This window comes from Musca domestica, unplaced genomic scaffold (genome assembly GCF_030504385.1).
Source record: "Musca domestica strain aabys unplaced genomic scaffold, Musca_domestica.polishedcontigs.V.1.1 62, whole genome shotgun sequence".
Taxonomy (NCBI): domain Eukaryota; kingdom Metazoa; phylum Arthropoda; class Insecta; order Diptera; family Muscidae; genus Musca; species Musca domestica.
The window spans coordinates 2641662-2659077 of record NW_026712369.1 but is presented as its reverse complement, the minus strand read 5'-3'; the positions used below and the strand labels follow the sequence as shown (position 1 = coordinate 2659077).

Sequence of the window (17416 nt, the reverse complement as noted above, 5' to 3'; positions counted from 1 at the left end):
GTTTTTCAAATCTTGTACCCTATGTGGGGAGGTACCACAAGATCCGATCTCTAACACATTTATAACCAATTTTGTGTTAATGAAAATATTAAGATGTACCAAGTCTAAATGGAATCGGATGTTAATTTCGCGTCTTATGAGCTCAATGGATATTCAACATTTTAACCCTTTGTATGGAAGGTATCATAAGGAGAGGACCGATATATTACATCTTCCTAGCAAATTGTGTGTTGGTAGAAATAATGGCATGAGTGAAATATGAAGAGAACCGGATGCTTATTTCGGATTTTATGGTCATTTTGGTTACTTAAAACGTTGACCCTTTGTGGGGGAAGTAACAGAACAAATGGTCCGATCTCTACCTCTCTCTCTTGCGTTGATGGAAATATTGAGATGTACCAGGTCTGCGTTTTATGACCTTCATGGTTATTCAAAATGTTGACCCTTTGTGGGGAAGGTACCAGAAGGAGTAGACCCAATATATCTACCATTTTCACACCAGACCTTGGATTCATGAAAATATTTCGATGCGTGCAATTTGAAGACAATCGGACTCTTACATCGCATTTTATAAGAGTTTTAATTATTCAAAATTTTGACCCTGGGGGAGGTACTTGATGGAGGGGACCGATATTTTCCACTTGACCTTCAAGATGTTACGATTTCTTTTTCTGTGTAGTAAAATATTTTTTTTTTTTTTGAAAATGTTACCATTTGTGTAGGAGTTACCAGAAGGAATGGACCAATATTGCCCATCTCCGAACTTGATCTAAGTTTGATATTAATATCTCGATGTACCAATTTTGGATCTTAAACCGTTATTTCGATGTTATTGGAGTAATATACAATACAGGACCGAATTTCGCTAAATGAAAAAATTCATTGAATATGAAAAAATCTATCCAATTTGGGCTGACATTACATATATGGAGAACAATAACCGTTATATTGAAAGAAGTTGTATATCTCAATTAATTTTTGACAGAGGTATTTTTGAGCAATATCTGATGTCCAGTATCAAATTTAATGTACTTGCTTATACAACAAATTCGGTTGGATGTGCCAAAATTCAGGTCATTTGGACTGATATTGGTCATTTCGAGCACAATTAACCAGAAATCGGAGTTCAATGGGGTTCGTTCTTGGACCAAAACATATTGTTTGGAAAAAATCATCTCAATCGGATAACAAATGCGTCCTGCATTTTGTTGACAAAAATACATGGAAAGACGGACGGACGGACAGAAGGACTTGCATGTATAAATCTTTTCAGAAAGTGGTTCTAGGAAGATCCTCAATAGTAACTTAAGGTCTATATCGCTTCCTTCTCCATATTACAAACAAAATGCACAAAGACATAATACCCTTACCACTATGTGGTGTGGGGCATAAAAAATCTCAGAGAAGGACTTTCAAAAGGTATTTTATAGAGCGAAGACCTTTTAAAAAGACATCTAAAGACAGACGACTTTTCAAGGGTCTTCTTTTAAGAGAGCAAGCCTTCTAGAAGAGTGACCTTTTCACAAACACAATTTTTTTTTTCAAAGTTTTCAAATCCTATAAAAGTAACTTTTTTAAACTGACTTCTGCCTTTAAAAGTCCTAAAAAACAGATTTTGTCAATGGAAGTCTTATGAAAGGACTGCAGTCTAACGGAAACCTTAAAAAGACAACTGTCTATTGAAGTCCTAAAAAAACCTTATGCCCATAGAACTCCTGTTAACAGACTTTTTAAAATGACCCAAAAAGAGCTTTCGTCGATGGAAGTTTTTTAAAGGAGTCCTTACAAAGTCTACTGTAGATAGATATCCTTAAAAAACAATTCTGTCTTTATATGTCCTTCGACACAACATTTGTTGTTTTTAAAGTTAATTTTAAGGACTATTGTCTAAAAAAAAGTTAAGTAACGTCTTCCCATGGAAAGGTCTTCCGTATCGAGAAGTCTCTTCAAATACCATGTTTTAATTAAAATCCACTAAAACGGATTTCAGTTTTCAGATGTTACTTAAATTTATTTCTGTCTATGGCTTTATATTCCGTCAGGGGACCACTCTAGACAGACGTCCGTTTGATAGGAATTACATGGACAAAATCAATATCAGAGAACTTTTATAGACAGATGGTCTTTACAAGGCACTTCTGTGGACAGACATGATTTCTAAGGACTTTTCAAAAACTGATAACAATTTTTAGGATTTCTTTGGAGGGACATCTATCTATTAAAGGACATCTATCGATAAAATCGGTTTATGAAGTCCACTGAATACAGAAGTAATTTTAATGAACTTCAAAGTCCTGAGAAAGGACAAAGACGGAAGACGAAAGAACTTCTACCGACATAGATCTTTCGAAGGACATTTAGAGGATGAGACAAACTTTTATTTGTAATAACTTTAGTAGACAGACAAAAATCCTCCTGCGGAAACTTGGCTAAACTTTGCCAAAGAAAAATCCAATGACGTTTATGAAAAGAAGATCTTTTCTTTTTTGACGAGACTTTCATTTAAGGGATGTCCTTGGAGGGTAGTTCTTTTAAAACGCATATATAGATAGAAAACGGATTATCGGGACTCCTATTGACAGAAGTCGTTTAAAACAGCTTATATAGACCGAAGACAACAAGATTTCCTTTTAAGGACATTTCAAAGGATTTTTATAGAAAGAGATCCTTTAAGGGCGCATATACAAATAGAAACTGGATTATCGACAGGTGTCCTTTAAAATTGCTTCTATGGACCGAAGAAACAAGTTTTTCTCTTAAGGACATAAGTCCTTCCAAAGGACTACTATAGAATGAGGTCCTTTTAAAGCACATATACAGATAGACATCGGATTATAGAAATTTATATAGACAGAAGTCCTTAAAACGACCGAAGGCAACACAATTTTCTTTAAAGGACATACGTCATTTCAAAGGACTACTATAGTATGAGGTCTTTTTTAAGCACATATCAAGGTAGACTTCCATAGACAGAAGTCCTTTAAAACGACTTATGTAGACCGAAGACAACACAATTTTCTTTAAAGGACATAAGTCCTTTTAAAGGACTTTTATAGAAGGAGGTTCTTCTTAAGCACATTTACAGATAGAAATCGGTTTATCGAGACTTCAAGATACAGAAGTCCTTTAAACCGACTTATGTAAACCGAATACAACAAGATTTTTGTTCAAGAACTTACGTCCTTTCAAAGGACTCGTACGGAATGAGGTCCTTTTGAAACACATATACAGATTGAAATCGGATAATCGAGACTTTTAGATATAGAAGTCCTTCGAAACGACTTGTATAGACCGAAAGCAACAAGATTTTTTTTTTTTGGGGACATAAGACCTTTTAAAGGACATTTACGAAATTAGGTCCTTCTTAAGCACATATACAGATAGAAATCAGATTATCAAGACTCCTACAGACCGACGTTCTTTGAAACGGCTTATATAGACCGAAAACAACAAGATATTCTTTTAAGGGCATAAGTCCTTCCAAAGAACTTCTATAGAATGAGGTCCTTTTAAAGCACATATACAGGTAGAAATCGGATATTTGAGACTTCTACAGACAGAAGTCCTTCTTAACGACTTATATATAGCGAAGACAACAATATTTTCTTTTAAGGATAAGAGTCCTTCGAAAGGACTTTTATAGAATGAGGTCCTTTTGAAACACATATACTGATTGAAATCGGATTATAGAGACTTTTAGATACAGAAGTCCTTCAAAACGACTTGTGTAGACCGAATACAATAAGATTTTCTTTAAAGGACATAAGTCCTTTCAAAGTACTTTTATAGAATGAGGTCCTTTTAAATCACATATACAGATAGAATTTGGTTAATAAAGGCTCCTATAGATAGAAGTCCTTTTATTCATTTGATTTTCTTTTAAGGACATAAGTTCTTTCAAAGGACTTCTATAGAATGAGGTCCTTTTAAAGCATATATACAGATATAAATCGGTTTATGGAGGCTTCTAGAGACTGAAGTTTTTTGAAATGACTTCTATAGACCGAAGGCAACAAGATTTCCATTAGAGGACATAAGAACTTTCAAAGGACTTTTATAGAATTAGGTCCTTTTGAACCAGATATGCAGATAGAAATCGGATTATCGGGACTTCCAGAGACAAAAATCCTTTAAAACGACTTGTGTAGACTGAAGACAACAAGATTTCCCTTAAAGGACTTACGTCCTTTCCAAGGACTTTTGTTGAATGAGGTCCTTTCAAAGGAATTTTTTAGACGGAAGAACTTCTAAAGACAAAATTATTTTTTAGGACTTCTGGATAGACATCCTTTAAGGACTTTTAAAGACTGAATTCTTTTTAAGAAAAAAAAAAAAAAAAACTTAGAAACGCGGATCCCTCACCCCTACCCTACCTTCTATTTTCTACCTTAGACCTATTGCGAAACATTGTTCTTAGAGAAAAGCTTCTTTATTACCGATTGATCTAAAAAATATTGTCCTCTTTTGCTGTGACGGTTTCTGTTGTGGCTGCTGCTCATATTTACCCCGTGGTCATGGCGGTTTATCCTGGGGTTCAGGTGGCTGCAGTTGGGGCGGTGGTGATAGGGGTGTGGTCTGGGTCTGAGGTGATTGGGGAGTATCGTTTTTACAATTACTACTACTATTACTAGGATGTGAGGTATTGGCCGCGGCAGCCGTCGATGTTGAGGGGCCATTATTCGAGGAGATTACCACCGCCTTGACCGTAAACGGTTGTTGGGGATGGGATTTTTGTAGGGCAGCATAAAGGCCGGTGTATTCGGGACTTAAACCCGAATCGCCATCCTCCATGACAACTGAGCTGTCGGCTGCTGACGGTATGGTGGGCAGGAAACGTACACCCAGTCGAGGTGGTGAGGAGTCCTCTTCCTCCTGGACAGCTTCTTGACGTACCAAACGGGGTTTGGGTAGCGTCGAAGAGAACTGATGTTGTTGATGTTGTTTATTGGGGTGGGCTGCAGTGAAGAGAGAGAGAGAGAGAGAGAGTGTGAGTATTTAAAAAATGAATTGAGAAAACATTCCTCATACTTATTATCGAAGGCAGGGGAGTGGTACTTCCCGCACTAGATCTCGAGAGACGAAACGTTGAGGTACTCGCCGTTGTGGCCGATGCCGAAGAGTCATTGCGCGAGGAGGACAAATTCGAATCCTGTGACGTCTTGCGCGTAATCAACCACGTGGAATGCCTTCTACGATTGGGATCCATCATTTTCATGGGTATCGAACAGGTATGGCCATGGGCATGGCCCGTCATGTGAGGACCCGTCACATTGCCATTACGCCAGCTGGATGAGCGAGAGGAGCAGAAATTCTCACTGGAAATGGAACTGGCCCTCAGCTGCTTCTTCTGTTTCATTTCCGAAAAAGGATATTGGTAGGGATCGTTTTTATTGCCTCGACTGGCACGACCACGCCTCTTATCCAGGCGCTGAGGCCTATTTCGCTCACAACAGGTGACACAGCAAGAGCACCAGGACCACAGCTTTTGCCAGCTACGCGACCATATGGAACCCTCCTTTTCTTGCATCCGATGCCAGATGGGCATTTCGCCAGGCATCATGCGCAAACATCTGCATCCCGGTGGATGAACAGCTGGCAGCAGGGGTGGCAACTCTTTGGGTAAACGCTCCGCTGTCATACCTCGACCCCTGGCCATGGCTCCGGTGCCTCTTGTCACCCTCGTCTCTTCGAAATGTTTACACAGATTTACACAATCCTTTTTGAACTGCTTCGTCATGATGGCATAGAGAAAAGGATTGCAACACGAATTCAGAGGCAAAATGAAGACCGTGAAAATCTTAGCCTGTTCCAGGGAGATCAGCTGCAAACCAAAAATGGCCGTTATCGAGAAGAAGGCAATCGGCGACCAACATAAAAAATCTGTAAACACCAGCAAAGCCATTCTCTTGGCTATCCTCGAGTCATTGGTATTCCATGCCTGCGAACCCCTAATGGCCCAATACATTTTCAAATAACAGCCCATTAGGGTCAGAAAGGCACAACCATTGATGAACATTAAAGCTATGACATAAGTCAGGCTGGCAATGCCTGTCGTCGTCTCAAACGGTAAACATACGGCGAATTTACGATAATCGGATACTCCAACCAATGGCAGTACAGCCATGACCAGGGCAAAAGTCCAGCCAACCACCATAATATAGGCAGCCTGTTTCAAGGACAAACGCTTGTTCAAATGTATGGCATGGGTGATGGCATAGTTTCGCTCCAACGTAATCACCGCCAGGGTGTAGACCGAAAGCTCCGACGATAGCACGGCCAGGAATCCACCAATTTGACACATTACCGACATTTGCCAGGGGATGGCAAACATACGAAACTCTCCCAACGTCGAGGCATCCACAATGGCCAAAATACCCAAATAGACACCCATGAAAAAATCCGCAGCTGCCAGATTGCAGACCAAAAATCGCGGGACATCCATTTTTGAACGGGAAAATATCAAAACAAATACCACCGTACCATTGCCCAGCAGTGCCAAGAGGAAAACCACCCAGACACCACAACGTAATGTCCACCAATCAAATAGATCGGCACAGGGTAAGAATGGACCCGGCATGGGTAAACATTGTATACTTCCGGGCGTATGTTCAGTTCCGATTGTGGCGAAAAGACCACCACCACCAAAGGAGGTGGCAAACGTACTGGCTGTTCCCGTGGCCGTTTGCATGCCTCCTGTACCGGTACCAGTACCCGTACCAGCGCCTTCCTCCTCAAAATACTCTTCCATGTAGGTGGGTATATTTCCAGGATAGGTAAAATCCTGGCCAAAGTTATCCCAAATATCATGCATTTCGGTGCCGAATTTTTTACTCAGGTTATCTGAAAAGAAGAAAAATAAATGGAAATAAAGTTTTTAAAAGGGATGCTTGGAAGAGAATTTTATTTCAATGAAATTCCACTGGCCGAAGGTCCTGGAATCCAGGTATATTTGTCCTTTGGTCCTTCAAAAAAATATTTTTTTAAAAAATCCCAGTAAATGTGTCCTTAAGTCCTTCAAAAAATATTTGTCAAAAAATATTTTTTAAAAAATCCCAGTAAATGTGTCCTTAAGTCCTTCAAAAAAATATTTTTCAAAAAAATATTTTTCAAAAAAAATATTTTTTAAAAATCCACGTTTATTTATCCTTGAAAAAAAATATTATTTTAAAATCCACGTTTATTTGTCCTAGAAAAAAAAAATTCTTTTAAAATCCTCGTTTATTTATCCTTGAAAAAAAAAAAATATTGCAAAAAATCCACGTTTATTTCACTTTGAAAAAATATTGTTAAAAATCCAAGTTTATGTGCCCTTTGGTCCTTGAAAAAAATATTGTAAAAAAATCCACGTTTATTTCACCTTCAAAAAAAAATATTGCAAAAAATCCACGTTTATTTCACTTTGAAAAAATATTGTTAAAAATCCAAGCTTATGTGCCCTTTGGTCCTTGAAAAAAATATTGTAAAAAAATCCACGTTTATTTCACCTTGAAAAATATTGTTAAAAATCCATGGTCCTTGAAAAAAATATTGTAAAAAAATCCACGTTTATTTCACCTTGAAAAAATATTGTTAAAAATCCATGTTTATGTGCCCTTTGGTCCTTGAAAAAAATATTGTAAAAAAATCCATGTTTATGTGCCATTTGGTCCTTGAAAAAAATATTGTAAAAAAATCCACGTTTATTTGGTCCTTGAAAAAATATTCTTTAAAAAAATCCACGTTTATTTGGTCCTTGAAAAAATATTCTTTAAAAAATCCACGTTTATTTGGTCCTTGAAGAAATATTCTTTAAAAAATCCACGTTTATTTGGTCCTTGAAAAAATATTCTTTAAAAAATCCACGTTTATTTGGTCCTTGAAAAAATATTCTTTAAAAAATCCACGTTTATTTGGTCCTTGAAAAAATATTCCTTAAAAAATCTAAGTTTATTAGTCCTTTGGTCCTTGAAAAAAATATATTTTAAAAAATCCACGTTTATTTGGTCCTTGAAAAAATATTCCTTAAAAATCTAAGTTTATTAGTCCTTTGGTCCTTGAAAAAAATATATTTTAAAAAATCCACGTTTATTTGTCCTTTGGTCCTTCAAAAAAAATATATTTTAAAAAATCAACGTTTATTTGTCCTTTGGTCCTTCAAAAATATATATTTTAAAAAATCCACGTTTATTTGTCCTTTGGTCCTTCAAAAAAAATATATTTTAAAAAATCCACGTTTATTTGTCCTTTGGTCCTTCAAAAATATATATTTTAAAAAATCCACGTTTATTTGTCCTTTGGTCCTTCAAAAAAAATATATTTTAAAAAATCAACGTTTATTTGTCCTTTGGTCCTTCAAAAATATATATTTTAAAAAATCCACGTTTATTTGTCCTTTGGTCCTTCAAAAAAAATATATTTTAATAAATCCACGTTTATTTGTCCTTTGGTCCTTCAAAAATATATATTTTAAAAAATCCACGTTTATTTGTCCTTTGGTCCTTCAAAAAAAATATATTTTAAAAAATCAACGTTTATTTGTCCTTTGGTCCTTGAAAAAAAATTTCTTTAAAAAATCCACGTTAATTTGTCCTTTGGTCCTTGAAAAAATATTTTTTAAAAAATCTAGGTTTATTTGTCCTTTGGTCCTTGAAAAAAATCCTTTGGTCCTTGAGAAAAAATATTCTTTAAAAAATCCACGTTTATTTGTCCTTTGATCCTTGAAAAAATATTCTTTAAAAATCCAAGTTTATTTGTCCTTTGATCCTTGAAAAAATATTCTTTAAAAATCCAAGTTTATTTGTCCTTTGATCCTTGAAAAAATATTCTTTAAAAAATCCACGTTTATTTGTCCTTTGATCCTTGAAAAAATATTCTTTAAAAAATCCACGTTTATTTGTCCTTTGGTCCTTGAAAAAATATTTCAATATTTACTTACGCAGCTGTGGCCATATATCCATCATACTATTGTTCCACAAACTCATATCGAACTCTGCATCGGAGGGGAACAGCACCGCCTCCTGTACTAGTGGTGGCTTTTTGCTGGCCGACATTGCCACAAGCGGTATAAATGGGCAACAATGATAGGCGTAGGAGAGTATCAGTGTCTGGATACGAGGAAATGTTTCGGGTGAGGGGAAGTTACGTAATTTTGGATTATTGAAGGTTTTGAGATGCAGCAGTCGCTGTAGACCATTCGCTGGCAGCTCCGGAAAGATGTTATTGCCCAAATTTAAATCCTCCAACGAGGAGAAGCCCACAAAGGCATCTTTGTGGATGGAGGAGATTTGATTACCTTCTAGATCTCTGGAATGGTTAAGTTGGTAGTTTTAATAGAGAGATTTAAAAAAATAAAAAGAGGATATTAAATATTTGGACAAAAGAATGTAGGATGTAAAAAAAATTATATAAAATGAAAAATAAAAACCAGTAAGAAAAAGTCAAAAGTCGGTCGGAGCCGACTATATGATACCCTACACCACTATGCATATTTAGTAGAGCTCCCGTAACATAAGAATTTACTTGAAGTAGATCAAACCACCTATCAACATTTGCCTTTAGAGAAGTGAAAATTTGGTTTCAGAGGGATCTAATATATGGAAGGCATATCCAATTCTGAATCGATTTTCACTAACATTGCTATAGAGCGCAAGATATTACTTCGCGAAGCATTATGCAGGGTGAGATAAAAAAATGCCACAAAGTCAAACGCCACAATTTTTATTATTTTTTTTTTTAATTTTATTGAATGAAAGCCAAATATGTCGGAAATAGCAACAAATTTTACAACAAGTTTAGATTTGTTCGAATTGGTCACCTTTGGCACGAATTTTGGCCCATTCCCGGTGAAGCGCTTGTTTGAGGTGATCGGCACTTTGGTATTTTTTAGTGCCAACCTTGCTTTCCAAAATACTCCAGGCACAATATTACAACGGATTGGTATCCGGAGATTTTGGTGGCCATTGTGCGCTGGAAATTAAGCGAGGAATGCCTTGGGTGGTGGCGTGCTGAGTGAGAGGGTACTGAGTCCTGTTGGAATGTCCAAGGTCTGCGGCCAAACTGTTTTCGTGCCCAAGGCTTTAATAAACCCTCCAGAATATTTTCACGATATTATTCGTCATTTATTCTGATGCCACGGTCGATTAATACGAGCTGAGAGCGACCACCGGATGTTATGGCGACCCACACCATAAGGTGGTCAGGGTACTATGTCTTTGCGTATCTGTTTGTAACAGGCAAAAGGAAACTATATAGACCCGTAGTTCCTTTTGATGATCTGCATAGAATCACATTCTACAGTACAGTTCGCATTTATAAAATTTTGCACAAGTCATTTGTTTGGTCCAAGGACGAACCTTATTGATATTGGAGATTATCGGTAAAAATTTAGATATAGCTCCCATATATATTTTCGTCCGATTTGCCTTTTATTGTGCACCAAACGTGTAATATCAGCCCGAATTCTATGAAATTGCACATACAACCAAATTAGGCCTGAAAATAAGTATGAAAAATTTTATCGAAATCAGTTCAGATATAGCTATAGCTCCAATATATATTGTTCATCCGATTTGTTATTTTAGTCCTCCGCAGCCGTAATATGCTCTCCGTAACAACGATATTCAAGGAAATATATCAAATACAGCTCAGAAATATCTTTGCCAAAATTTATCGAGATCGGTTCGGATTTGGATATATCTCCCATATATAACTTCGTCCGATTTAGCTTTTATTGTGCACCAAATATTTGCCCAAATGGGATGGAATTTGGCACTTACGACCGAATTGAGTCTAGAAACTAGTATGCCAAATTAGGTGATGATCGGTTCAGATATAGCTATAGCTCCCATATATATATTGTTCATCCGATTTGTTATATTTGTTACCCACCGCCGTAATATGCACTGTGACTGTGCACCAAACGTCAAATATTTGCCCAAATGGGATGAAATTTGACACCTGCGAACGAATTGAGTCTAGAAGCCAGTATGTCAAATTTGGTGAAGATCGGTTCAGATATAGCTATAGCTCCTATATATATTGTTCATCCGATTTGTTATATTTGTTACCCACAGCCGTAATATGCACTCCATAACAACGATATTCGGGGAAATATATCAAATACAGCTCAGATATATATTTGCCAAATTTTATCAAGATCGGTTAAGATTTGGATATAGCTCCCATATATATATATATATATATATATATATATATATATATATATATATATATATATATATATATATATATATATATATATATATATATATATATATATATATATATATATATATCAAATAGGCAATACAAGTCCGAATTTAAATGATACAAATGCTTCGACATATTTAGTCCTTTGAACTTTAAATTATACTTATAATCATAGCTTGTATGATTGAATTCTCCCATAAAAACTCTTAATTGTTATGCGGAGCTCTAGGGTATCATAAAGTCGGCCCGTCTGACTTTGAGGCTTTCTTTACTGTTTTTTTTAATATGCAAAATATTTTAATTTAAAATATAACATTTAAAATATAATATAATATACATTTATCACTTACAATAATTGTAATTTGGCTATGCCCTGAAAGGCATCATGAGGTATTGTTTTAATGTGATTATACGATAATAACAGATCGTGTAATTGTTTTAAGCCTTGGAATGGACGTCCTTGTAAATTATCTATAAGGTTGCTTGATAAATCTCTGAAACACATAATATGAAAAACATCATCGATAAAATCGCTTATAAGCAGCTCTCTCCAGAATGCCATACTTACAACAGTCTCAATTCTCTGCAATGTGCTAATGAGGGAATGGTTCGTATGGAATTTGTTTTTAACTCTCTGGAAAGGAAGACATTCATATAAGAAGGGTAATCTTTTCTCCAATCGAACATGGTTATAAGAAAATTATAAGGAAAAAAAAATTTTTTTTTTGATATCAAATTTCAATACCCTTATGACCCTGTTCGTCTAACCTCTCAGATTCAATTGAATGATCTGATGATCCTCATTTAAGAATTTCCCACTTCTGTTTTCTCTTTTCTACTTACAAACTTCTCAGTCTTGGTGTTTGATGGCATAACTTTCCCGGCACCTCCATAATGCCAGCTCGATCCAATTTTAAGATTTCCAATGAATAGCTTCCCTCTAAATCGGGAAATGTCTTTAGAAATCGTACATCCGATAGAATTCTAATGAAAAAAATTAATTTCATATTTTTTTCAAAACAATATTAAAAATGTCCATCACTTACAATTTCCTTAACTTCGTCATACCCCTTAATGCACCAGGCATAATTTGTGAAATGGGATTCGCACGCAAATCCAATGTTTGTAGGGTCTTCGGCAGATCGGTGTCGTTGATCCATCGCAGGCGATTACTTGTGGCTGAACTGGAATAAAAACAACCATAGCAACAATTCAATTAATGAACATGTAAAAAATGTAAACAACGTAAACAAGTTTTTTAGAAAAATATAAATCTCGAAATAAGTATTTTTTAATAATTTGCGAATACAAAAAATCTAAAACTTCAGAATATATATTTTTTTTAAATCCTCGAATATAGAAAATTTTAGAAAATAAACTATATGTTTTTCTACATGTAAAAATGTAATCCCCCCACATATATAGTAAGGATGGTGTACAACTCATCGAAATAATCAATCCACTATTGTAGGAAAAATATTTACAAAAACAAAATTTTAATTTTTTTGATATTATTTTTCAAATTCATGATTAGAAAAAGTATTTCAAAATATTTACAAAAACTAGGTTTTTTATATTATTTTTCAAATTCATGATTAGAAAATAATATTTCGAAAAAAAAAAATTAAAAATTTTTTCATTAAAATTTTTTGAAAAAATGGTTTAGAATCCATCGATTGTAAACTGTATCCAAAAACCCGGAAATGTATGAAATCAGGGCATATTTTCATATGAGAGCTCTACCAAAAGGTGTGTCTATTATAACATATAAATAAATCGGTTATATGGGGGTTGTATGATATCGTGGGTATATATAGATAATTATCTTTCAAGGGATAAAGTGCACAAAAGGAACTCCTTATGTGGATTTTCAGATAATTCCATTGCAAAAAGTGGCTAAACCATCAAAATCCAGAATATCGGGGGGTACCGTTATATGGGGATACACGATATCGTGGATCTATGGAGATAATTCTCTTCCAATAGATAAAGTACTCACAACGGACTCATTGTGTGGAATTTCAGACAATTCCATTGAAAAATGTGGCTAAAATCATCAAAATATCGAAATTATAGGGGGGGGGGGAGGTACCGTTATATGGGGGCTATACGATATCGTGGACGTATATAGATAATTCTCTTCCAAGGGATAAAGTACTCACAAGGAACTCCTTGTGTGGATTTTCAGATAATTCCATTGCAAAAAGTGGCTAAACTATCAAAAGTCCAGAATATCGGGGGGTACCGTTATATGGGGGCTATACGATATCGTGGACGTATATAGATAATTCTCCACCAAAGGATAAAGTACTCACAAGGAACTCCTTGTGACTGTTCAGACTATTCTGTTGAAAAATGTGGCTAAAATCATCAAAATACCGAATATCGGGTGTACCGTTATATGGGGGCTATATGATATCGTGGACCGATATAGCCCATCTTCGAACTTGACCTGCCTGCAGACAAAGGAGAGATATGTGCAAAATTTTAGATTCCAATCTTAATTCGTTTTGACTGTAGCGTGATTACAACAGACGGACAGACGGACGGACAGGGCTAAATCGTCTTAGAATTTTACGCTGATCAAGAATATATATACTTTGTTGGGTCTAAAATGATTATTTCGATGAGTTATAAATGGAATGACGAACTTAATATACCCTCTAATATATACTCCATATCATGTGAACGATTAGACGTAAAGCTTAAAATTTGGAATGGGAATCATGGTTGTGAAGTTGAGTCGATATAAGGAAGTAGTTTAGGAAGTCTGTACGCATGTATACGAAAAGTACTAAGCGATACTAAATTTAGTACAATTTGAATTTTGAAGAACAGATGGATCTGGAATCCTGAAATTTGAAATTAACATTACTGGTGGAGTATTTGATTGAAATAGGGAGGACTTTTTCGATATTTGTACGTATATGCACGAAAAGTTAGAAATGGTACGAAATTTGATACAACTTCGATTTTGGGGGAACCGATAGAGCTGGAATTCTGAAAATTAGAAATAAGAAAACTATTGAAGGTATTTTGGGAGATTCGGACTTGTGTGTACTAAATGGTACTTAATTTAGTACAACTTAAATTTTGGGTGAACCCGTAGAGTTGGAATCCTGAAATTTGGAAATAAGATTATTATGGACGGTAGGTAGTTATGAAAATTGTACTTTAGTGTACGAAATTATACTAAATTTGGATTTGGGTGAACCAATAGAACTGGTATACTGAAAATTGGAAATAAGACAACTATCGGAGTGTAAGATTTTACATGTAGGTAATTTTGAAAATTTGTACTCATATGTACTAAAATGTACTAAATCAAGTACAATTTGCTTTGGAACTTCGTACTTATGTGTACCAAATGGTACTAAATTTGATACCAATTGGAATTGTAATAAACTGATGGAGCTGAAATACTTAATTTTGGAATTAGACTCACTAATGGAGTGGAGGAAAGATGCACCAAAATAAATGTTCTTAAATATAACTAAACTTCTAAAATGGTACCATTTGGTATAATATGAGCGGATAAAGCTAAAAAATTGAAGGTTGGTATGAAAATCAAGGTTGGAAAGTATGTTTGATATAAGAAAGTCGTTTTGCGAAGGTGTACTAAATGAAGATACTGTACTAAATGGTACTAAATTTGAAACAGTGCGAGAATTAAGATTGGAAAGTAAGTTTGATATATAATTTTGGAACCGTTTCGGTTTGTGTGAACGGATGAATCTGAAATTTTGAAATTTTGTATTGAGGTCCCTGTTGGTAGCGGGTTCGTAATATAGAGGTGGTTTTAGAAATGTGTACTACAAGTGTAAAAAGTAGTAGTACTTTGTGAAATCTGAAATTGTCATTAGGGTCCCTGTTCTTGTGTAGCCTGGACAAATGGAAGTGATTGCGGAAATGTGTGCTTCTTTAATTGTACGAGAAATAGCGAATGGTACAACATTTGGTATTGAGTGAGATACAATTCAGAAATCTGGCATTTAATTTACTGATGGTATTTGTATTTGAGATTTGGCGTTGGCTTGGAAATTAGTCCTAAGTTTGTACGAAATATACTAAATTGTTCTAAATTTGGTATTCGGTTAAGGGAAATCTCGAAATTTGATCTTAAGTGAAGGCGTAGAGATAGAATCCCAGAATTTGATCATGGGGTGTCTGTTGGTATGTGAAATTGTGATATGGAGGGGGTTATGGAAATAAGTACTATAATTGTACTTAATTTAGAATTGTGTGACGGAAAAGAGATGAAATTCTGAAACTTAATACAGATGTCACTATTGGGGTATGTGGTTCAGATATGGAGGTGGGTTTGGAAATACGCATATCCGAATATAGTTGTTCGAAAAGTACTTATGTTAAATCTTAAAGATCTGAAATCTAATGGATGTCATCACTGTAGGTGTCTGTGGAGATATAGAGGTGATTTTGGAAATGTGTACCAAAATTGAACGAAAAGTACAAAATGTTACTAAATTTGGTATTGAGTAGAGCTGGAATCTCGAGATTTCATATTGAGGTTTCTCTTGGTATCTGGTGTTGAGATGTGGGAGTTGTTTATATATCAGTAAAGTGAAGTACTAAATGATACTGATTTCAGATCACAGTAGGCGTCTAGTATGGAGAGGTGGGGATTGTTTTGGATATACGTAGTAAGAGTTATTTAATTTATAGGATAGAGCGGAAATTCAGAAATTTGCTATTGAAGTCACTGTTGGTTTCTTGGGATTACATATGGAAACGTCGAAATGGTTTTGGACAAAAAAATCGGTCAACTTCAAAATGAAAAATTGTTGAGACTTTTTAGTGTAAAAGATACAAATTTTCCTATTATTCTTTACAAAAAGGGAAAAACTTGAATAATACAAAAAACCTTGAGAGTCTAAAAATTAGATCTGAAAATTTAGTAAAACAAATGGCATTTTTGGTACTAAAAAGCCTAACACGAACTCTTGGAACAAATATAAATTTTAAGGTGGACTTTTCGCTGTCAAGGTAGCGAGCACTTGCTAGTATTAAACAAGTAAAACACTTTAAGTTCGGCCGGGCAAAACTTTTAATACTCTCCACCCTAGGGTAAAGGAAACATTAGAAGAAATGTGGCAAAAACCATTAAAATGCCGAATATCGGGAGGTACCGTTATATGGGGGCTATACCAAATCGGGGCTACACATGCAATGTTTCGCCAAAGGAGCTAGAACCCATTATGACCTACAAATACCAATTTTCAGACAAATCCGTGAAAAAATGTGGCATAAATCATCAAAATACTGAATATCGGGAGGTACCGTTATATGGGGACTATACCAGAACCGATATATCTCATTTTCAATACCAACCATCCTAGACACAATACAAATTGCTCTGATAAATTTTGGGGCTCTACGTCAAAAAATGTGGGCTGTATCGTGATTTCAACAGACAGACAAACAGACGGACAAACAGACAGACGGACATCCTTAAATCGACTTAGAATTTTATGCTGATTATGAATATATATACTTTGTGGGGTCTACGACGAATATTTAATATACCCTCCTTTCAAAGATGGAGGGTATAAAAAACCAATAGTATATATGGACTAAGTCGTAAAAATGGCAAATATCTGGGTGAACCATTATATAGGGGCTATGGGCAAACGTGGACCTAAATATACGCTATGTTAATTTTATTACAAATTCTAAAAAAAATACGAAAAATATGAATAAAATGATCAAAATACCGAATATTGGGAGGTACTGCTATATACCCGCTATGGGATAACGTGGACCTGTATATATACAATATTCTGGCAACGGATAATAACATAACGAACTATACAAACTACAAATACGAAATTTTTGACAAATCTTTTGGAAAATGTGGCTTCAATTGTCAAAAACAAAAAAAAAAAAAAAAAAAAAACAGTAAAGAAAGTCCTAAAGTAAGGCAAGGTCGACTTTATGATACCCTACATCACTATGCTAATTTAGTAGAGCTCCACATAACAATTAAAAGTTTTTATGGGAGAATTCAATCATACACGCTATGATTATAATTATAATTTAAAGTTTAAAGGACAAAAAGTGCAAAATTAACTTGAAATCAGATAAAGATATATATAGGAGCTATATCCAAATATGAACCTATCTCGACAAAATTTGGCAAAGATATTTCTGAGCTGTATTTGATATATTTCCCTGAATATCGTTGTTACGGAGGGCATATTACGGTTGTGGG

General features: G+C 35.1%; 1 protein-coding gene across 2 annotated transcripts in view; it reads right to left on the bottom strand.

The window, feature by feature from the left end:
- Nucleotides 1-4374: 4374 nt before the first annotated feature.
- The window catches only part of LOC101887582 (leucine-rich repeat-containing G-protein coupled receptor 4), a 98541-nt gene continuing 85499 nt past the window's right edge, over nucleotides 4375-17416 (bottom strand). For both annotated transcript variants that reach the window (XM_059129551.1, XM_059129552.1), the window contains 7 exons: nucleotides 12234-12371; nucleotides 12031-12171; nucleotides 11756-11821; nucleotides 11538-11681; nucleotides 8915-9282; nucleotides 5029-6840; nucleotides 4375-4955 (listed from right to left, as the gene is read on the bottom strand). In XM_059129551.1, the coding sequence (XP_058985534.1) occupies nucleotides 4513-4955; nucleotides 5029-6840; nucleotides 8915-9282; nucleotides 11538-11681; nucleotides 11756-11821; nucleotides 12031-12171; nucleotides 12234-12371 (3112 nt within the window). In that variant the 3' untranslated portion in view covers nucleotides 4375-4512. The remainder of the gene's footprint in view (nucleotides 4956-5028; nucleotides 6841-8914; nucleotides 9283-11537; nucleotides 11682-11755; nucleotides 11822-12030; nucleotides 12172-12233; nucleotides 12372-17416) is intronic.